Source organism: Eriocheir sinensis, chromosome 52 (assembly GCF_024679095.1).
Source record: "Eriocheir sinensis breed Jianghai 21 chromosome 52, ASM2467909v1, whole genome shotgun sequence".
Classification (NCBI taxonomy): domain Eukaryota; kingdom Metazoa; phylum Arthropoda; class Malacostraca; order Decapoda; family Varunidae; genus Eriocheir; species Eriocheir sinensis.
Window position 1 is genome coordinate 6918572 of NC_066560.1, and position 23664 is coordinate 6942235.

The 23664-nt window shown below is 42.2% G+C and overlaps 1 protein-coding gene across 4 annotated transcripts; it reads right to left on the reverse strand.

Annotated features, from left to right (window-relative positions):
* Nucleotides 1-1049: 1049 nt before the first annotated feature.
* Nucleotides 1050-21161, reverse strand: LOC126983002 (roquin-1-like). Of its 4 annotated transcripts, none has more exons than XM_050835402.1 (11): nucleotides 21045-21135; nucleotides 19925-19998; nucleotides 15476-15662; nucleotides 14784-14973; nucleotides 14150-14386; nucleotides 13761-13936; nucleotides 11383-11619; nucleotides 9669-11096; nucleotides 9060-9293; nucleotides 8270-8383; nucleotides 1050-8019 (listed from the first exon to the last, which is right to left on the reverse strand). In XM_050835402.1, exons 3-11 carry the CDS (start codon nucleotides 15635-15637, stop codon nucleotides 7951-7953), a joined length of 2847 nt encoding a protein of 948 aa, XP_050691359.1. In that variant the 5' UTR covers nucleotides 15638-15662; nucleotides 19925-19998; nucleotides 21045-21135; the 3' UTR covers nucleotides 1050-7950. The 4 variants fall into 4 exon arrangements, with proteins under 4 accessions (XP_050691359.1, XP_050691356.1, XP_050691358.1 ...); XM_050835399.1 differs by having other exon boundaries at nucleotides 9594-11096; XM_050835401.1 differs by lacking the exon at nucleotides 21045-21135 and adding an exon at nucleotides 20769-20903 and having other exon boundaries at nucleotides 9594-11096.
* Nucleotides 21162-23664: the final 2503 nt, after the last annotated feature.

A 23664-nucleotide genomic window follows, 5' to 3' on the forward strand; every position in this document is an offset into this window, starting at 1 on the left:
CTTCTTCTTTTGTTTCTTGTTCTCCGTCTTCTTGTTCTTCGTCTGTTTCTTGTTGTTCGTCTTGTTCTTCTCGTTCTTGTTTTTCTTGTAATTATTCTGTTGTATTTTTTCTTCTTCCTCTTCTTCGTCTTTTCTTGTTCTTTTTGTCGTTGTTCTTAATATTTGTGCTGTATTCTCTTCTTTCTTGTTCTTTTGATTCTTCTTCTTCTTGTTATTTTCTTCTTCTTCTTGTTCTCGTTCCTCTTGTCCTTTTCTTCTTCTTGCTTTGTGCTCTTATTCTTTTTCTTCCATCGCACTCACGTAATTTTTCTATATACCACAAGGAATAAGTATGCTGTGTTATCCAGGGAAACTGATGAACTTGAAGGATATAAAAATATCGAGCCACTATTTTCTATTCTGCTTTCATCCTGTGCATTAATTTTTTTCGACTACCTTCTCTTTCGTTAACGAGGGCAATTAAACCGCTTGATCACGTGTTCCTAACGATCTACTTAATGCTTTTACTTGCACTCAGTCTGTCGCTGCTTGCTGATTATTAGACATTTACCTCGATCAGAAGAGAGGCTGCTATATAGTTGAGACTTACAAGTAATTAGGACTACAAGGTCACATAACAGACTTGCCTCCACAACTGTTACTTTATTTCTGACAAGTTTCTTCAGAGTCAGCCATGTACTGAAATGTATTCAAAACCTCATCAAAAACTCCTCTTGAATGTGACTGGCCGGGTGGAAATGATCACAGCACCAACTTGGCTAACTGGCCTCATCATGAACGAGGGGAAGGTCAGTTCAGAGCCACCAACCCAAAGGTGCCATTACGTCTGTACGGCCGACGATGATCCAGTCCCTGACCTCTCCCCTCCTGCAGCCACCCTACTGCAGGCTACACTTGCCACTTCAGTGACGCCTAGCATCTCCTTTGATCCAACATGTCTACCTCCAGACTGATTTTATAAATATATATATATCCTGTGTAATGAAATGTGCCTCCACATCACATGAGCACCAAGGCTGGACTGGCTTCCGGGACCAACAAACAAGAGATACAGTTCACATGAGTTTTATTGATGGGCAAAGTACAATGACGTATTGATTAATATAATCGTAACGGTACATGTGCAACATGCTAACATCAGAGGGGGAGCTGCCTGGCCCCGGGAGACACACCTGTCACTCAACATGGTTGGATTTTTAAAGAATGGCCTCCACTTAGTGCTTTACCTTCTTGCCCTCGACCAGGCTCAGGAGTAACACTGGGAATATAAAAAAGTAAAAATCCCTCTCCATCCTACAAAAGATCATGACCCAGTGGCTGTACATGAAGCAAGATGGCCGTGGTCCCTCCTAAAACAGAGAAGTGGAGTCCATAATCTGCTCCAAAATAGAGCCAGGGAGTTTTACAGGACATAAGAACAGTCCAATAAGAGGCAGCCGTGGCGGGGCACTGCGGGGCACAGACAGCCCCGCTCAGTTCTCATTGTGAGAGCCTAACCTTCCCCACCAGAGGTCCAGCCTGACTGAGCCTCCTCATTGCTGCCCCACTGTGGGGCAACACAACCCACCTGGAGAAACTTTGGTGATCAATAAGTTATTCTGCTTTAATTCCCCTTTGTCACTGAGGGAATGGAGAAAACATCGCTTCCTTTGTTTGTGCTATGAAAAATTCTCACCAATAAGCAGTATACATGATTCTTGAGCTGCACCTCTACACACAACAGATTTCTTTTGCTTTAACTAATGCAAGTTACTGATCAATGGAGGAAAGTAAATAAGAGCCTACACTGAGGTAATTCAGTTAAATAAGATCTAAATAACTAAATGGTACTAGAATACCATCACAGTATGAATGATGCATCCCTACTAACTATCTGTATAATAAACTATTCACCCTAAACTAGAACTGAATCACCTTCCTAACCTAAGACTTCAAAGCGCATTAATATGCCTGATCCTTGCTACTCTTGTCTACACACTCCCACTCCACTCCTGCCACCATGATGACAGTACAAACATTCCCTCAGTGACCAGGGAGTCTACAAGCTGTGAAGTGAATTGTTTCACTTTGGAGAATAATGGTGGGAGTGAGATCAACACTTGAAATGAAATGTCTTTTTAGCCAGAATCAGTTCAAAGAGGCTTGTGGCTTGAAATAGCACTCTCAGACCCTGGTAGCGTAGCATGACTGAGATTGTGAATTAAGCCGCCAGTGGGTCTAGGTGTTGTCAGGCTGCACCTCTGGTTCTCAAAGCACCATGGCAAGGTGAACGCTCCAAGCCCACACATCAGGAACACTCCTCCGAAACCTTGGCAATGTAAACACTTCAAATTGGAGCCAAAACATAAGTTGCATACCATAGTTGATAAAGATTGAAATATTACCAAATCTAAGTAAAATTGATCTGCACCATTTTGCTTCAAGTTACATAGTTCCTCAGTTTAATATGTATTAGCAAACAAACCAGTGTGAATAAGCAGTGTTCCTCATGATATGGGAGGTGTTCATCTTGTCATTGTAATTTGCTTAAAACTACAAGTCAGCAATAACTCTTAATAAAAAGTCTCATTTGTTTTGAATAGAAATCAATATCATATTACACATGACTGATGCTCTTCTTAAGAGACTACTACTGACAAAGCCAAGGGCAAGGCCTGGCACTCATTAGGGACTGTCCAAGATGAACAAGACCTAAACACAACACAGACCTTGGCCAAGACTGTAAACACCAAAAATGACGTCTGGATGTGACACGGCTTCCTACAGACGCCAAGACAGAAAACACACCAAGAAATCACAAATGCAGCTACAGTGGAGCAAGGGTGGTGGGTGTGCACTGGCTAGCAACACCACATACTTGAAAACTTAAGAAGCAGATCTCAGAGAGTTTAAGAACCCAGTTAGTTTGTTATAACTTCTGGTAAGGGAGAATGTGAGGTCAGTGGTGCCAGGCCTCTGTTCTTCTCATTCTCTGTTGATGAGTGCAATGCTGACCAGACCAGGCATGGTGGCTAACAAAATGTTACAGCTTACAAACAAGACTTTTAAGAATAATGACAACATTGCAGCTCTCTGAAGGATCTGCTAACAAAGGATATCCATACTCCACTACTTTTAATTTGTTATGCACTTTCAACATGTATAGTACTTATGTTAGAAAAGAATGATATAATTCTACACCAACCCATAGAAAGGATTTCATAATAGAATTTGCAGTTTGCAGAAAAAAAACAAGCTTCCCATGGGAAGTAGGTAATTGATACATACACAGTAAATAATCATTCTAATACTCAATAAAAGCTATAAACTTTTCATCAATTTGGCAATTCCTAATATAGGCTCAATATCATGAATAGAGCAAGATGTGGAGTGTATGCACAAACAGGTTGTGGCTCCTGCAATAGAACTAGCTATCTTTCTTTCTCAGGCAAACACTACAGGCTGTCTCAGTGGTTCCCAACAGTTGGCGCACCAGATTACGTGCCCACAACACACTGGCAAACTCACGCCATCTTGCTCATTGTTCATGTATATATAATTTGGACTCATCTCGCCAGGTAACGTAGTTCCCAGGGATTAAAGGTCCTCAGCAATAGCATTTTGGGCTTCTCCCTTTCAACAGGACTGGCTGTCAGGGTGTGGGGGCAGCTGGCACATCATTTCCCTCCCTCACTTGATGAGTATTGAAAAATTCCCCCGATAGTTTTAAATAATTAAAAATTCCAAGCAACACGTGCGGAGAGAAAATCTGCAGTCTCTGATGTTTTCAGGTACACTATCGACATTCAACTTCATCTTACAACATATGAAGTCAGTATAACACTTGTCTTTAGCATGCCAATTCTAAAACTGAATAAGCAGTGCTACATAATGCATCAAAAATAAACATTTGCAATCTTTGGACTTCACAGAAGAATACATTGTTCCAAATCTAGAGCCAAGCTTGTCCCCACCCCTGATCGCAGCACCATGTTTGGGAGAAGCTCAGCAGCAAACTACCAGTGCCACCAACGCCCACACTCTCAAGAAGTGTTTGGTGGCAACACTGGTGCCCCAATAACTTTTCTCTCTCTATTGTACAATAATATACAAACTATTCCAATATGAAACACACACAAGGCATTTATCATGGTAAACATTAATTCACAGATGATGGACAATTACTTCCAAAGAGGCAGTGATTACTTTCTCTAAAATGTGTATCTAACTGATGACATGATAACTGCAAGCCAAATCATTGATGAGGGAGACAGAGCAACACAACTCAGCTGCCCATCCCAAGACATACATCAATATAATTACCTGTCAACTGAAACAAAGAGGGTCCAGCCATCTTTGTGTTTCAGGTTCAGGTGCTTGAAATTTATCTTTCACTTCAGCTGAAACTTGCCTTGCTCTGTCCCATTGCATAATAGACTGTATAAATTACATTCTTTATATAGTGACTCATAAAGTATCCCATCAAGTCCTTCAGCTACTGAAGACAAACAGGAAGAAAACAGACCCTTGATCCACCTGCAGAATCACTTGCATGGGTACCGAAGGGCGCCAAAACAGCATTACTTTGGGAGCTGATTGTTACAGCTGTGTGCTCTGTCTGTATTGCATGATAACTTATGGGCCCAAGGAAAAATTTGGAATGTCCACTTATAATAAATAAATATATGTCTGCAATCTCAACAGCATGAATACTTGAGTCAGGTTTTTAGCTTATGGTTATACAACAACTTGTGCCTTTTGGTTAAACTTTTGAGAAATTCAACAGATGACAAGGCAACAGCCCATTGCATGATACATTAACATTTAAAAACTTGACACACTGTTTTTCAAAGTGCCTGTACACGGCAACGTCCAACTTGCCATGCTCACGTTAGTAACACATTTTGCATTCCAGGCATCAAAATGAGAAAGTGATGCATCATGCTCTCAGGGTCTATTCCTTGGTTATGCTTTTAAAGATCCCAAATGAAGCAGGAAAATTTTTAGTGAGTACAATGACCAAAAACAAGACCAAGCTCTGGGCCTTTGGGGAATGCAGTTGGGCTTTGGCAGAGGCTGTGAGGAGCCCTTCTACCTTTTGTACATGGTGAATAGGTACTATTTTATAATAATAATAAAAACTGTGACTAATTTAACAGAATTGGGGTCTAATGGGATAAAATTAGGCACCCTCCAGTACCTGTTGCATAAATCAACTGTCAAATACCTTTGTTCTTTGACATGGCACTACACTGTTTCGCAACACAACAGGTCTACAAAAGCTTCCTGATCAAAGACCCAAAATCAGACAAGATGCATTACAGATGTTTTTTTGAGACTAAAGGACACAAATGATGCATGAAATATTTCCAAATTATAAGTCCCAACAAAGTGTATCATCAATTTAAATATCATTCATTTTCACTGCCAAGAACAATCATCCAAGACAGTTCAGGTATATATATCCAAATCCCAATTTTATATAATGCCAGTATTTAATCTACATTAAAAAGTTCTTGATGAAGCCCTCATCACAATCTACTCTGAAAATTATTAAATGAACAGCAAGGAATATAAACAACACAAACCAGAGTTCTGTTGTTAAGTCAATTGTCTCATGGGAAAACTAGATGCAATAGTCACTTCAAAGAGTTGGGTCCTTTCCTAGCCAAGTGGATTAAAATGGGTTGCTATCACTATGAAGGGAAAAAAGTAAGCCTGTCCATCATTACGCCAACCTACAGGGCAGACCACTTGTTCATCAGCACAGAGGAAAAGATCCGTCTGCACTAGTGGGAGACAATAAATACAAAAATATAAAAATTTTACAAACTTGTACACTAGACAATTTGGGCATTTACAAAGAGCCTTAACAATAAAAAGCATTTTTATATCTGCACTGTGAAGTTTGTACAATCAAAAATCTGCTTACTACTCAGATAGTATTGGCAATATTACAAGTTACTCTCAGTCAGAGGACAGTTTTGTGAACACTACCAACAGGGAACCAAAATAAAGCAGTTCAGTGTAGTGGCAAGGCAACAGTGTTCTGCTGAGACAGTGGGGCTGCATGTTATATGAATCTTGTGCATTCTTCCCCTAAACTGAGGGAAGTTCAGGGCTTTGTGATTCCCTTCAACCCACAGCCCAAGGTGATTGACAGCAGTCAGGTTATAAAGGCCTCCATCAAAATGGGTCATTTGTAGTTTAAAAATATCTCTGATTTCTGGGTAATGTTCTGTTTCCAGCATATGATTGATGACACATTTTCAACCTTAATACTTCAAAGCAGTTGTATAGCATTTGTAAAAATGTGAAAAAGATATATATTAAGCAAACAGGACCTCTCAGCAGAACATTGAATATCTATACTGACTTGTGAACAAATATTTACAGATGCCAAGCTGACACTGAGCTGGGGATTTTGAAGGAGGGGAGGAAGATCCACTGAACCCTCAACAACTCAAAGAGTCAATACTTTTATGGGGCTTCCGCCCCTCAATGCAGAATTGTTGACGGCTCAGCACATATGCGAGTATCATGTTAGAACTCTCAGGCAAACTATGATATCAAGATGAAGCAGACGCTCAACTAAAAATGCAAAAAGAAATATAAATAGTCCATGCCAGAAATAAATGTATCCATAGGATCTTATACATTACTTGATAAAAAATAAAACAGTTATTCATAATTTAAAATATATCAATTGTCAATTTCTGAAAATACTGCTGTGGGAATAATGAACAGTGTGAAGCATGCACACCAAGTGTAGGCAACCTTGCTTAAAGCTTCACCAATGGAGATACTGACAGCAGCAGGCCATGCCAGGTTTGTGTCTGGCATTTGTTAACTGAGAAAAATCAAGAAAACCATCCAAATTTTGCAGAGGCCTTGTATGTCTAATCATGACAATAAATACACCTCAAAAGAATGCACTCTGCACTCTGATCAGAGGCTTTATCAAATGACATTTTCTTGTTTCTTGTAAGACATTTAAAAGTTGTATCAAGGAAGTGTTGCCGCAAGGACCTGTGCCTCACCAGCAACTCGGAACTTTCACAACACGTGACAATGATACACCTGAGCCAGTTGGTCTGACAGTTAATGCTGAGGTGATCAATATGTACCAACACACAACCAAACAAACAACTGTTGGAGGACAACATTCACTGACAGAATACATGCATATACTCTCATCATATTAAAAAAGGTATTACCCAACCAATGTTCTCTCAGCCTGCTCCAGGCCTCCTCCTTGTGCTGCAATGGGAACATACTAACAGTTGGCTGGAGATCCATCAGACTCCTGCCTTGTTATCACACACTCAGTACTCTAATACTCCTTGTACATTTGTCAGGCAGGCCTCTCTTTTATACAATATGTATAGACATAAAAGAGGCTTCTTTCATGCCATGAGGGTTCCAAAAATAACAAACTGGTGAAGGGAGACTGAAAAAAAGCATCTACCAAAAATGAGTGATACACAGCTGGGGTTAGAGAAGCACCTGATGTCTGGCACCATGAAATGTTGACCAGTTTTTCTTAGAAATGCAAGAAGATAAGAGCACAAAACTCATTTGACCATGTGCTTCTATAACAAGTGACAAGCAGTTAACTGGAAACTGCAACATATACAAATATATTAATCTCAATCACTCTTCTTGGCCATGCACTGACCAAGAGTGCACAGTGGCAGCAAAACACTATACAAGTAAATAATTTAGCTTAATTTTTTATCATCCTAACCACAAAATAATTTACAACTTGCATAAATCCTCACCAGACAGTTCCTTGCTCTTGCTTTTGTTCTGTTTGATTATTAGGTCCCAGCCACCACCACCCCTCACCTGGCCAACATAAAGCTGGTGGAGGACGAGCCTCGCCTGGATCACAGTTTGCAGGGCAGGTACGCAGGACACAGCCTCACCAAGCCTGGGCGAGGGAGGGACATCCTCTCGCCAGGGGGCTTGTTATTCCTTTTCATCCTCAAAATCAAATTTCCAGTTCTTCTCAAAGTCCCCAAGGTCCTTCTCAGTATCCTAAAACAAATGTGTTATGTAATGAAATATGCAGAGTGACAAGTAAATAACTATTACAGCAGAATATTAAGAAACTAGAAATACTACAAGATGGTATTTTGAATATTTCAAATAAATAAAGACAATTTGTTGCAGTATCTATCACTATCAGAAAATAATGGATGGGTTTACACTCAGGCAGAAGAGTACAAATACCCTTGCACAAAAAGAGAAGGCAGTAAAGACATTGTGAACAAGCGCCAGCACCCACCTGCGAGGACCCTGCCGCTGCTGCCGCCTTGCTCTCCATCTCCTTGCGCTTCAACTCAATCCTGTTCATGACGAGGCTCAGCTCCTCCTTCAGACGCACCTCATGCAGCTCGACCTGGCAGGGAGAAGCAACAGTCACATTATCACAAGCATACCTTTGTTAACCCAGTAGCAGCGGGGATCATGTTTTTTAATGGTCCCTCTAAGCGTGAAAAATTAGTAAAAATCATCACTCACACAAACCATTTCATATTACATATCAAAGCATTTGTGATCAGTTTATGCATCATCTATTTTTGGGGGTTTATATCATGGCACTAATTTGGCCCGTCGCTGCTACACGGTGAAGCCACAAATTTGGCCAGTCACTGGTACTGGGTTAATCCCAGTTACTGCATGTAAGAGGAAGATGTGTATAAATCATTGCCATCATCAGTGACCTTGTGTTCTGCAGTGATTGGATGGGAAAAATAAGCCAGGCGACCCTCAACAAATGCTCTGACCAAGTGTAGCTCTTTGAAGGGAGTAAAATGGAATAAATAAAGATATCAAATTAACAAATGTTCTAAAGTGATAGTCATGCTCCTTTCAGTGATCCTTCCTAACCACCAGTGCGGAAAAGAAATGTGCATAACCCTCGATCATAAAGTGTCTTGGGGATGTGTGTAAATAACGATGATCAAATATGATATGTCACAAATATTACATCACAAAAGTACAGAAATTCAAAGTATAGAAATTCATGTTGCAACAGCCTCTTTTTCCTACTTCCCCCACAGCCTTGACCTCACCATTCTCTTCTCATCCAGCACTATGGCATCCAGTCCTTCCCTGGTGGCTGCAAACTGCTGCCTCAAACACTCCTGCTGGGCTGCATCGGCTGACACGGCTCTGAGGCCACCGGAGGAATCCAGCTGAGTGAAGACCGGGTCCACAATGCCATGGCCCATCGTGTTCATGTGCTCCAGGGAGGCGGGGATGCAGGTCATCACCCCTACTGTGTACCCACCCGGCTGGTAAAGCATCTGGAGCATGGAAGAAAAGGAAATGGTGAAAATTGGTAGGGAATAGGACAGTCAGGATGAAGAGAGGCAATGATATCTATGAAGAGACAGAAAGAGACAGAAAGGAAATGGTGAGCAATGGTGGGGAAGGGGACAGTTAGGCATGAAGGGAGGTAATGACAACTGTGAATGGACGGAGGGTGATAGACAGAAAAAGAGAGAAAGACAGACAGACACATAGAGGGTTCTCCAGAAGCAAAGAGTATAATAGACAAAACCGTGAGGAAAACATACCCCCCACCCTCCAAGGCACTAAGTCACCTGTGGCATGGGTGAGATGGCTGGCACGGGGCGCCGCACGGTGGGGGTGGTGGTTGTCTCTGTGGCGCTGCTCACCGAGGACTGGATGGGGTTGGCCGGCTGGATGACGGTGCGGGACATGCGGGAGATTGGTCCAAAGCGGCTCACTAGCGGCGGATCAAAGGGTATGAAGTCGTCCTTGCCTCCCTTGCCCTCTTCTTTCCTGGCGGCAAAGGTGCGATAGCCAGTGACAGGCTCGTAGGGCTTCTCGAGGCCCTTGGGTGCTATGTAGAAGTCTGCCCCAGAGGTCCAGATGCTGTAGGTGGACGTGAACTCCTGGGGCTTGCTGAGCTCCTCACCATTGGCAATCTGTGTGGCCATCTGGTGAGTGGCCTCCTTGCCCACGATAGTTTCCAGCTGGTTCATGATGGCCTCTTTCCTCTCCTTCAGCTCCTCCATAGACTTGGTAGCCATGATGGAGGCTGCTGGTGTCAGGGAGGATGAGGTGGAAGGAGAGGTGGTGACGCAGAAGGTGGCACAGCTAGTGTCGGGCCAGCAGGAAACTAGAGGGTGAAGGCCAGAGTTGGTGGGCTTTGTGTTGGCGATGGGGATGCAGTACTCATTTGTGTGGCCGGTCACATTGTACACCGGGGCAGTGTTGAGCAGCATGGTGGGGGGGTTGCCGCCATACAAGTCTGGCACGATGGCTGTTGCCTGACCAGGAAACACTGCTGCTGTAGGGGCCGAGGGAAGGGGCTGCTGGGGAGGGGCAGCCTGGGCAAACACTGGAGGTTGGCAGTGGAAGGAGCTGTACGTGTATTCTGCCACTGGGGTTGGGTGGAAGGGTGCTGGGGCAAGGGCTGGCTGAATGATGGCAGGGGTGGGTGTGGGAGCAGGCATCACTGGCACGGACTGGGTGTGGGCTGGAAGGTGTACAAACTTGTGGGTTTCATAAGAGAGTGGGGCAGCTGGGGGTGGAATGTCTCCAACCTGGAGCATCTCCTCAACAGTGGTGGCTTTAGGCACGGGGCCGGTAGGAGGCGCGTGCTCCCCATTTTTGGCCTCCACACCAGTTGGAGGGTGTGGTGTGAGAGGTGCTGCAGGAACTGTAAGATGCTGAGCTGAGGTCTTGATGGCTGGGGCTGTCAGGGGCGGGGCCAAACCCTTACCGTGCTTGCGGCTGCGGTTGCGGTACTTCTCCAACTCTTCCTCGGAGTGGGCAAACGTGCAGTTGTTGCCCCGTGGACAGCCGCTGCGCTGCGTGAGGTCTCGGCACATGCTGGTCTTGTACTTGGCATTGTGTGGGTGGTGAGCATCTGGCAGCTTGCGGTTTCCATGGTGCTGTATGAAGTGCACCAGGCCGGTCACCACTGCCCTCACTGCTTCCATGGCCTCCGCACATGGCTTCCACCCTGGCGGAGGTGCATCAGGGGCTGGGTCCAGTGCTGCCAACAGCTCCAGCTGAGGCCGCAGGGAAGACAGCTGGCCAGGGTCACCAGTACGCTGCAGGGCAATAACCAGCTCCTGCAAGACAGAGAAAACATTCGGATGGATACAGTGTACAAAGGCAGGCATACATGTATTATTTCTCTCTCTCACAAACACCTATACACACATGCACACTCCAAGATTGTTTGCAATGTACATTACACTCCTATAACTTTATAAAAACACAATAAAAGTATGAAAAAAAAGTATCCAAAATTCTTGCACGTTTGACTGATGAGCAACACCATATCCTCATCATCCACCCTCCTTCACGAACCAAGTCACACCTTCTGCCTCACACAAACAGGTCCAGCCGCCTCACCTGCACTGACTGCCCGAAGGACTGTGGGGTCTGTAGCTTGTCAATGATGGACTGCATGTGTGACTTGTGCGCTGTGTCACCGTAGAGTAGGGAGGACCACTGGTCGGGGGCGATCCTGAGCCCAGCCTCGGTGGCAATCTGAACAATCTGGGCGTCGTGCTCCCGCCTCAGTGCCTCGTAGGTGCGGAACTCCTCCTTCAGTTGCATCAAGGACGAGTCGCCCTCCCTTTTGGAAACCTGCGCCACACACACACACTCTCATGATTTTGCCCTTAAATGATACACTTCTTGAGTTGGCTGACACCTGTATCTTTAGATGTTATCAGAGTGCCAATTTTTTTCTTGGACACTTGAACAACATTGTTAGATACTCATTTTTTTCATCTAATTTAATATATGTCTGGGAAGACATCCTTCATGAAAAAAGAATACAGCCTAACTATGTGTCTCATGATTACTGTTAGTCATGTATCGAATATCCACATCTGCATCTGCGAAATATTTGCATAATTCTTCACATCCGCATCCGCATTTGTGATGAAATAGATATCCGCATCTGAATCCGCACCACACACAAATAAGATGTCGCGGATATATTTTATGCATTACAGAGTCACAGACTCATAGTTCAGAGTGCAGACTACAGAGTACAGAGCTTGCAAAGTTGAAGAAAATTGATTAATGCATGTTTATTTAATTATCTACTGAAATTACAGCTTGCATTAATTTCCTTTCAAATTTACACGACCTAATGTGTCAAGAGTTTTGCGGAAGGGCAGGAAGAGGGAGATAATTTTACATAGTGACTATGTAGTATGTATGTATCATGTAAATTTGTAAGTGTGTATTTTATTTATTTATTTTTTTTTTTACGTCGCTGCCTGTTGCGCCGGTAGGCATCTTCCTGGTGGGGCCTGATGGTCGGCCCAGCCCGTTCTGGCGCAGGCGAGTGGCGCATGTTGCATTATGTATGTATCTTGCATTATGTATATATATATATATATATATATATATATATATATATATATATATATATAAGCAGCCTGGCAGGAATATATATATATATATATATATATATATATATATATATATATATATATATATATATATATATATATATATATATATATATATATATATATATATATATATATATATATATATATATATATATATATATATATATATATATATATATATATATATATATATATATATATATATATATATATATATATATATATATATATATATATATATATATATATATATATATATATATATATATATATATATATATATATATATATATATATATATATATATATATATATATATATATATATTGTATGTGTGGCTGAGAATGTGTGTGAGACTGTGTCTTGTGATGATGTGTGTGTGTACATATCAATGTATATAAATAACATATACCTGCATTATGCATGTCAGTATAATGTGAATGTACGACGGGTTTGGTCCCCGTCCCGCATAACGGTAACACACGACATGTGTGGCTGAAACTCATCATAGAACTTTAAAATTACAAAATGCAATATTGTGCAACAAACACGGCTGCCATATGGCAATAAGTGGTGCTATACAGTGAATTACCAAAATCCTGAACACATCCACATCCGAGAGGATGTCATAATTCGATATCTGCATCTGCATCCGCAGTTTGGTAGAAACTGATATCCGCATCCGCAAAATATGTGCATATGACATCTGCATACACATACACATCCACGGATCTCTGAAATCTGACATCCGATACATCCATAATTACTATACTGAAAATTGAAGTTTAGTGATTGAGATGTTGATCATTATTCTGATACTTGAAAAGTATACTCCCTCACCTTCAAATCCATCTAATTGTTTATTTAATGAAGCAATTTTTCATAATTTCTTTAATATCTTATTCTAAGTTAATTTTTTCCCATCTTAATTTTGCTATTACTGTTATAATTGTCCTGTTTCAACAATCTACATGCTACAATGATTTAAATTTCTCCATAACTAAGCAATTAACTTTCAGAACCTAATTATTTTTGTGTCCTCTATTACTGCTCACCCCCCAATCTGCTGAACCCTGCACTACACGACCTATTGTACCTCCTGAAATAGCAAGCACGCCAAAGTAACTGAACCGCATGCACAACACCTCCAGAATTTTGAGTGTCCTTACCTGTTAATACTTGCAATACCAACCCCACCCAGCTCTGCACAACTCAGCACAGACTTGCTCTACCCGACTCCCTTACACCTGGCCCAGCTCTCCTTCAGTGCTATGGTTCATTCTGTCACAAACTTCTGTGCAGTCTCCTTTACAATGCTGCCCTCCCAAGCCCTGTCCCTGTGCTACCCCTATGTCGCACCTTGAAGCAAGAGGCACGGTAGAGTAGCTGAACAACATGTCCGATGCTTGTTTTGGAGGCTTGGGGGAAGTGAGGCTCCAGCCGCTGCACCACGAACATCACCAGCACCTTCCTGGAGAGTGCAGACCCATCCTCCAGCGCCAGCAGCACCAGCTTCAGCACCTCCTCCTGCATGGCTGGTAGTGGGTAGTGAGGAGAAAGAGGCATGAGAATTCTACTGCTTTTCTTGGTTATTTGATGGATATCATCATGTATATGTACACTTCAATACAATTCACTTGATGATCTACTGTTCTTGTTTTCTTTGCACCCACACAACCACATATACACCTGCTTCTCTCTCTTCCTGTGTACCCTTTCCTTCACCACTCTTTTCTCCAGCTACTCACCAGGGCCTAGAAACTGACAGCCTCTGGCCCTCACTGCTGCCCACAGGTTAGCTGAGAGCTGCTGGTGGTTTTGGTGCTGCAGGATGAGCTCGGTGACTGTTCGTTCGCCCAGGGACCGGGCCGCCCTCACCGCCCTGGCTCGCCCCTCATCCTCTACCAGCTGGCAATTGATGAGTGTGACAAGCTTTCTCTGCATTGGCCGGGATAGGAGTGAGGTGGAGCCATTGGTGCCTGTGCCTGTGATGGAAGAGGTTGATGTTTACAGTGATGTCCTAACCCTGTCTCCACTACATACTACCTACCAAACACACTTCCCAGATAAGGCAGGGCAGCTGACTGGCTAATGCCATCTATGTTAGCAGACCACTCAAATGAAAACAACCAATATATGTTGTAATTCTCTTTGCTATTAGTGAAACCAAAATGTAAAGTCAAACACAGAGCTCAAGGTATTTCTCCAAGGAAAATTAAATAAATAAATATGTAAGTACACAGAAGATGCATGTGCGAAATATAGAGCACTGAATATCTGGTAATACTGGAAAAGTAGAAACTCTCAGAGATGACTATTATATATGATTTATAATGCTAAAAAATTTATGGACTGCAAATGGTGAAAAGCAAACTTCCGCACCAGAGAAGGGCTTGAGAAAGAGTGCCAGCTCCTTAATGCACTTGACTGCCATGAAGTAGTTGGGGGTGTGGGTTGGGGGCACCGGGGGAGGAGGGGGCAGTTCCCCCTCCTCCACGGTGCTTCCAGCCCCCACCAGGGACAACAGCGCTCCATTGACTGGAAGCTGGTCCAGTTCCAGTCGCATTACAGTCTGGAATGGAGGGTCATGCCATAAGCAAGGGGAAGGGTTACATCAGTGTGTGGGGAAGATTATGGCCAGGGATAAACTAAGATGAAAATGGATTGTGGAGTTAACTAAAAGGGGATAGATACATGAGCACGTGAAATATAGTGAAGTGATAAACTGCAGTGGAAACGTAAAAGTGCAAAAGACATGGGTTGAAATTTCAAATAATATGAAATAAGGGATACTCATGATGCATGTGGAATGAAGTGGGAGGTGGGGCAAGCTAGAGTGAGATAGAACTTGGTGTACAGAATAAGCCTGAATGCAGGAAAAATGTTGATACTGTGAGATTGATAAGAATGTGGGATATACTTGGAAGATAAATAAGCTTGGAAATGGCTTTATCCAGGAATACAGAATATGCTCACACTCACACCCACATATGCACATACTTTCACGACTGAGTAAGAGGCGGCTGTATCATCATCCACTCCCTCCTACAACCCCTCCCTTTCCCAGCCCTCACCTGGTCATAAGGACACTGGTTGCGCTGCAGCTTGGCCAAGCAGGCGCGGCACACGGTGTGGCCGCACCCGAGGCTGATGGGGCCGCGCTGTCCACTGTCAAACTCATGGCAGCAGATGGGACACGACAAGAATTCGGTCCACTGGGGGGCCTGGATGGGCATGTTCCCAGGCTCATGCTACAACCTCCTGCAGAGGAGATAAAAGAGAATTAATGTTATTTTTAACTTACTGCAATTTCTTCATTCATGCAAAAGCAGAATTCGATACAATTATTTCAAAATTAACTTGCAAGCTAATAATTTTAAACAAGAACAATATTGAAACAAAAACAAGTAAAAAATGTAGTAATAAAATGCCTAGTATGTATTTACATATCAACTCCAAAGTGGATCTGCATTCCGGTAACTAGTAATGGTCCATAACTGTTGCGGAGTGAGATTTCCTTCCACGTGATGCTGTTGTTACAGTACCGTATGGCATACGTGTGTATTGTATATGTATCACAGTAAGGTGCTCGTCCAGACCAAGTCCAGATCTTGGTCATCTAGCATAGGCTACATTGCCGAGTGGCGTAAAATTGAACATAATGGTGTTCGATGAACGATAATTTACTCTAGAACAGTGGCACAAAGTAAAATCTGACATATGTCAAAATGATATTGGTTTGTACTGCAACATCTACTTATGACACGCCTCACTCTAATCATAGCCTTGCATGCCTGCAGATCTGGGGCACCCCTTTAAAACACACAAGCAGTTCACTCTAGTGTGACTGTTAGGGAATTGTTCTCTACCTTGATCCAAAGTTGGCTGCAGTATGGCCTGTGGTGAGGACATCGTCATGACACACAACTCGTCAGGCACACTGGAACCCACCCACCCTACACTGCACACCACCATTAAGACTTTAACGCAGTAGTTCCCAAACTTTTTACATGATGCCCGCTATTGATTTCTAAGAAATCTTCATGCCCCTCATTCTTTCTTTATATATATATATATATATATATATATATATATATATATATATATATATATATATATATATATATATATATATATATATATATATATATATATATATATATATATATATATATATATATATATATATATATATATATATATATATATATATATATATATATATATATATATATATATATATATATATATATATATATATCATCATCATTTCGTTTAACATCCGTTTTCAGTCTTCCTGAGCGGTTGGATGCTTTATGGCTCTCCTCCATTCTACTCTGTCTTCTGGCTGACTGATGTTCATCCAATCCCATCAATGTCAAGTCTTCCTGTATATATCTTCTCCACGTTTTCCAAGGTCTACAAACTGGTCTCCTTTCTTCTACCTCTAATCTCTCCACAGCTCCCAGCACTGTATCCCCACCTGCTCTCTTTACATGTCCAAACCATCGGAGTCTTTCCCTTCTGAGCACTGTTTCCAGGTCCTCTACTCCACATCTGTTAGCTACATCTGCACTGGACACCCTATCTTACCACCTGATCCCTGCCATATACCTTAACATTCTGCGATCACTTGCTCTCAATACCTCCATCAATTTTTTAGTTAGGGCCCATGTTTCTGCTCCACACAACATCACTGATCTAATACACGCTTGGTACACCCCTACTCTGCTCTTTAGAGGGATGCTACGATTCACGAGCAGACTAGCCACCTCCCTGCACTTTAACCACGCTGCCGCCACTCTCGCTCTCACTGTCCTCTCCACTCCCGCCTCACAGTCCAGAACATCTCCTAAATAACAGAAATGTTGTACCTCATCCAGCTTTCCTCCATTCACCTCTAGTTCTTCCCTCTCAGTTTCTCGTCCTTGCTGTCCCCTTACGCAAGCTGGGCATGTAAAATTCTGCACTCCTCTTACATTTCTGAGGCCTGAGCATCTATGGTGGCACCACTGCCTGCAACATGTGCACAAGACAGAATTTACACCTACTCCCTTCCCACAGCATCCACATGGATATTTTCCTGATTTAATCTTTTCTCCTTTTTTTTCTTCTTTTTTTTTCTTCTTTTTTTACGTTGTTGCCTATTGCGCCGGTAGGCATCTTACCGGTGGGGCCTGATGGACGGCCCAAGGCTTCTTCCAGGTGGGGCCTGATGGTCGGCCCAGCCCGTTCTGGCGCAGGCGAGTGTTTATAGTGGCGCCATCTTGCGTTGGCTCATGCTGCCCCCCGGAACTCGTTCTTGATTCGCTTGGACGGCTTCCTCTAGAGTCCGGGTTGATGGGTGGTCTTCAGGACAGCATGTGGGTAGTTTTAAGCCACTCGGCGGTGACTGAAAAATCCGAGTGGTAGCGTGAGGATTCGAACCCGCGTCGTCCATCACGCGGCGAATGTGGGTCCAGTACGCTACCAGTTCGGCCACCGCCTACCTTCTTGCTTCTTTTCCAGTCACCATGTACTTTGTTTTTTCCATATTAATTTTCAAACCTCTCTCCTCCATTCCTTCCTTCCATTTATTAAACTTTTCTTTCACTTCTGCTGTCTCTGCATTTACTACCAAGTCATCTGCATACAGCAGCTCCCATGGTGCCTCTCCTCTTGCCTCCTCCGTTACTGTTATAAACAGGAGCAGGCTAAGGGCAGATCCCTGGTGAACCCACACTCCAATTTCGAGCTCATCTGATGTTCCCACCACTGTTTTCAATCTCAATTTTGTACCTTCATAAAGTCCTATCACCGATTCAAGCAATCTTTCTGGTACTCTTTGCCTTCTTAATGCCCACCTTATAATTTCCCTTGGTATTCTGTTAAATGCTTTCTCTAGATCTACAAAAACATGATACAATTTCCTCCTCCATAAACCTTTCCTGAAGCCCTCTCATAGTTGTATATTGCTTCAGTTGTTGATCTCCCAGGGCAAAAGCCAAAGTGACATTTATCGATTCTTATTATCCTTCTCAGCCTCTTCTCCAGGACTTTTTCATATACCTTCATGCCAAGCTCCAGTAACCTTATCCCCCTATAGTTACCACATTTAAAACCACCTCCTTTCCCTTTAAAAATGGATATGGTGTAGCTTCCTTTCCAGTCTTCTGGTATCTCTCCCCTTTTTAATACCGTACATCGTTTAACACTCTTGTCAATTCCACCACTCCTTCCTTTCCTGCTGCTTTTATTAAATCTACTGTTAGCCCTGAAGGTCCTGCTGCTCTACCATTTTTCATTTCCTTTAGTGCCTCTTTTATTTCCTCTTCCATTTTTTTTCTTGTGGGCCTTCTACTTTTTCAGTTTCACTTATCATATATTCATTTTCCTCATATAACAGTTCACTGAAATATTTACTCCATCTTTCCAATATCTTTTCTTTTTCCACCATGATGTTCCCTCCTTCATCTTTTACAAACTTCGCCCCAACTACATCTGCTCTCTCTCTTTTCATTTGATTTGCAATTTTAAACATCTCATTTTTTAAATTTCTCCCTTCTCTCTCCCTCACCCATTCTTCTGTTGCTTTCTTCTTTGCCTTCACTACCTCTTTTCTTGCCTTTTTCTTCTTTTCTTTAAACACCTCTCTATCTTCCTCCTCCTTTGTTTTCTGCCATTTCTTGTATGCCTCCTTCTTTTCCTTGATGGCCTGCTGCACTATTCCATTCCACCACCATGTCTCTTTCTTTTCTTCTAATTCTTTTTGTTTCGCCACACACTTCTCTCCCTGCTGTCATGATATTTTCTTTCAATTGTTCCCATCCTCCATTATTTTCCTCATTTTCCCTTTTCACTCATCTTTTTCTTCCCTACCTTCGTGGCTATGTCAGCACACAGAAGTCTATGTTGTGGCAGGCACACTTCCCCCGGGATCACCTTCACGTCTTTTATCCCAAAATCTTCATCCTTTCTATACACTATATAGTCTACTTGCATTTCCACTCCTCCAGTTTTATATATATATATATATATATATATATATATATATATATATATATATATATATATATATTATATATATACATTATATATATATATATATATATATATATATATATATATATATATATATATATAATGTATATATATAATGTATATATATATATATATTGAAACTCACGCGAGGATGATTGAAAGTATTACTCCTTCGTGTGTGTGTGTGTGTGCAAAATTGCAATTTTTGGCAGACAGAATCACACACCCCCTGTATCCAGCTCACGCCCCCCCAAGGGGAACCACTGCTCTAGTGGGTAGACATTTCCTTTACTATTGCTTCCTATAAAAAAAAATTCTTCTTCAACTTAATCATTTTTCTTTTAAGTTTATTTGAGTGTTCTGAGGCCTTACTTGATGTAATAATAAATAATAACCATAATACAACCACAGCAATTGGGTAGATTGGTATTATGATGCACCAATATCTCATTTCCTACTTGACCAACTACTCCTCTATTGTCATACATATATTTTCTACTAACCTTCAAACCACGGCCGCAGGCAGCGGAGTAGCCCATAGTGTCCTGTGGCAGCCAAAACCCGCGGCTCACCACAGCTAAAATACAATAGGAGTGGTCACGCTCTTACTATCATGGGGGACTTCACCCCCTTGATCCCTATTAGGGTCATTAACCCATGGTTTAGTGTCACTGGGTTGGTACGGCCAGTATTGTCTGATGCGTGCAATCCTAAATTTGAGTAAATTGGAGGCCATGGTGACATGTGGAAATCGGTAGGTCACTCTCAGGTCAGTTGACAGCAGGAGTGTCAAGGCTGGATGCGAGCCATCACAGAGGGGCTTATTTCTTAACCCAAAATACCCAGTAACAATTATTTGAGTGAATACAAAACAAAACAACAACTAGTGGCTACATGAGTATGAGAGAAGTATGCTATTGCACAACCAATGTTATTGTGCTATACTTATATCCATTTCATACTGAGCCATTTCTTGGCCATTCACAGCTTCAAGTGGCTGAAGCGGACGGGTTAAAAGACAGGTGAATATATGTGTAACCTAACAGGTGGGTTCTGACCCCTTGACCCCCCTCACGGCTGTTTCCACATTTTGGCACATAGGGCATTGCTCATATTATGATTATTATTCATTAGCACAACAAATGAGGATTCAAAACACTCAAATGAACTGAAAAAATAACAAATTAAAGAAAACAAACATACACCAAACATTGTGATACAATACAATAAATAAATTCCCCCTACTGTCCTTCCTTCCTCCCCCGTGCCCCCCCGCGCCGCCCCTCAGGGCCGCGGTGCCTCCGGGGGGCGCGAGGGGGCGGGGGTCACGTCCCCAGCCCCCCTGACCTTAATACAGCAGGACACCCCCAGGCCTTCCCCCCACAGGCACGGGCGGCCGTTGCAACACCCCCGGCCGTCACCAGAGTCCCTCAGCGCCGCCCCAACACGGCCTGGGCACCGCGGCCACCCGAAGACGACAGCTCCTCCCTCTTGGTCAGGTCAGGTCACAGGCCAGTCCGCCCCTTCCCGGCCTCCCACAATGGATTATCACGCCCCCACGGAAAGGTCAGAGGCTATTTCTTTCCCCCAGGTGGTCGGCAGGTGGGAAACGACGATACTCACTGGGATTGTAGCGATTATGTGTTGGGAAATGTCACAACTCCATCCCTGAAGCCATATTGAGCCTGCCACTGAGGAACAAACACGGAGCGAGCGGACCCCAGAGCAGGTAATATTACTCAATTATATTCTTTCTGTGGATATGAGAGGATGAGATAGTGTTATTTTATGTTGTTTAATAGCCCTAAGATATGTAGAGCTGTTCTTCCACTATGTTAAACCCAGGATAATCAGTTTTCCTTCACTTCACTAAACATTCAATTAATTAAGGTATTCAATTATCTTTTTTCTGGGATATTGGAGGATAAACGAGAATAGTTTTACGTTGTTTAAAAGATCTAAGATATGTAATACTGCATGTTCTTCCACTATTCTAAATCCGAGATGATTAGTTTTATTCCACTTCACTAAACTCAAGGTATTCAATTATCTTCTTTCTGTGGATATTTGAGGATAAATGAAGATTATTCTACCTTCTTTAATAAGCTCAAGATATTTAATTCTATTCTACCACGTTGATAAACCCAATATATTACGGCACTTCTGTTCTTGGAGGTTCTGTACGTTCTACCACTATTACTAAACTCAAGATGTTCCGTTCTGTTCTTTCTATGGATATTATAGTAAAAACGAGTATTATCCTTCTTTAATAAACCCAAGATACTTCCACTTAAATTTTCCCACTCTACGATATTTATATATAGTCTGTTCTTTTCTACAATCCCGAGATATTTAATTCTGTTCTGCCATCGTTATTAGACTCCATATGAGTATTATTTAACTTTCTTTACCAAGCAATAAGTACGTATGATGAGAGATATTACGGAGGAGTCATTTGTAAATCAACTTGTTTCCACTTTAGGTTCCGCGTTGCGCCGCTGTCTGTTGCTTTCGCTCATCAAATATTCTCCTTCAGACACAAGAACATGTATATTGCAGGATCGCCTTGGGAATTTCATGATTAAAAAGATGTATGTTAAAATTATTAACTTCCAACCATAATTCACATACATAAGAGGTATTGTGTATGTATAGTGAAAACAGAAGGGTGGCTATATTGGGCATTACATGGTTTACAGGTGTTTGTAGTAGAGAGTTATTATGAAGGAGAAAATATTGCGTCATTAAAATATTATGAATGGCAGAATACTACATAAGAACATTGTTGTATTCTCAATGATGCGGACGAATGCTGTACCAGTAACATGGGCGTCTTATTGCTGAATTCTGGATAATTCCAAATAATAAATAAACAAACACAGCACAGTATATCTTTAAATGATCATATAAAGCATAAATTAGAAGGGAAATAAAATAAAATAAGGAGCAGCTTCGCGGAGAACCATCGGCTAAGCTCCAACGATGCCAGATAGTCGTACTCAGCGTCTTACATTTACCCATTTGCCACCCAAAAACTATCTCCTCCACCTCAACAACTACATTCGTTTAAAATTATAGTTGAAATGCTTATTAAATGATGCCTTATTGCAGTAGTTAAGAGCAAAAAATAAGTAAATAGGCTGTGGTGAATACGATAATCTGGCAACGTCGCCCTCAGCTCTTCTTCCCCGCCGCCTGCAGACCGTCAACATGGGCTTCGACACGATCTGGAATTCCCACCCCAAGAAATACGGCCCAGGCTCCCGCAGATGGTAATAATGGCGCTAAATAATCCTCATGTACTGTAGAACCTTTAGCGGAGTGGAAGTTCTTGGTGGAGGGGTGATTGGGCGTGAAAAAGCGCTTAGAAGACTGGCCTCCCCTCCACGTGTGACCGAGTGGGTGTTTACCTGTCCCAGCGGAGGATTGCCGGGTCTTTATTATTCTCGATTATGTGACTTAAGTTTATTAATGGACGTCTCTAAGTAACTATTTCAGGTTTTCCTCATTAGCTTTTTTCTCGTTGCCAAAGAAGGGCGGTGATGTCAGTCTTAAGTTTTCTAATGGACGTCTCTTGAGTAACTTTCATGTTTTCCTCAATAGCTTTTTTCTCGTTGCCAAAGAAGGGCGGTGATGTCCGTCTTTTAAGTTTTCTAATGGACGTCTCGAGTAACTATTTCAGGTTTTCCTCATTACCTCTTTTCTCGTTGCCAAAGAAGGGCGGTGATGTCCGTCTTTTAAGTTTATTAATGGATGTCTAAGTAACTTTAACAGGTTTTTTCGTTGCTAAAGAAGGGCGATAATGTTGTCCGTCTGTGCTGTCTGTCCGTGTCCTAGCAAAAGTTGTATCGAGGCTGAATATGCGTTTTGTGGCTGCTCTGTCCACATTACCCACTCCCTGCCTCCTCCAGCAGGTGGCACAGCAGAAGCGTCTCTTCCTTTTCCTGTTAAAGTCCCCAAATACCACTTGAAAACATCTCATAGTGAATATACTTGGGATATTATTTAGTAGGCCTGAGTGGTCTACTTGAGAAATGGTTCATTCCTGGATTAAAAGATTCTTATTGTATGTATAGATTGTTTTCACATCAGAACAGCTGCAGTAGCATCAGAACAGATTTGGTAATAGCTCACTATTTTAGTGGCGTTAGGTTGCACGGCTGAGAGAGGCTAAGGGTAAAGATTTGTTTTAGTACCGTGCCAGTATTTCATTACCTGCCTTATGAAACATCACTAGCTCTTC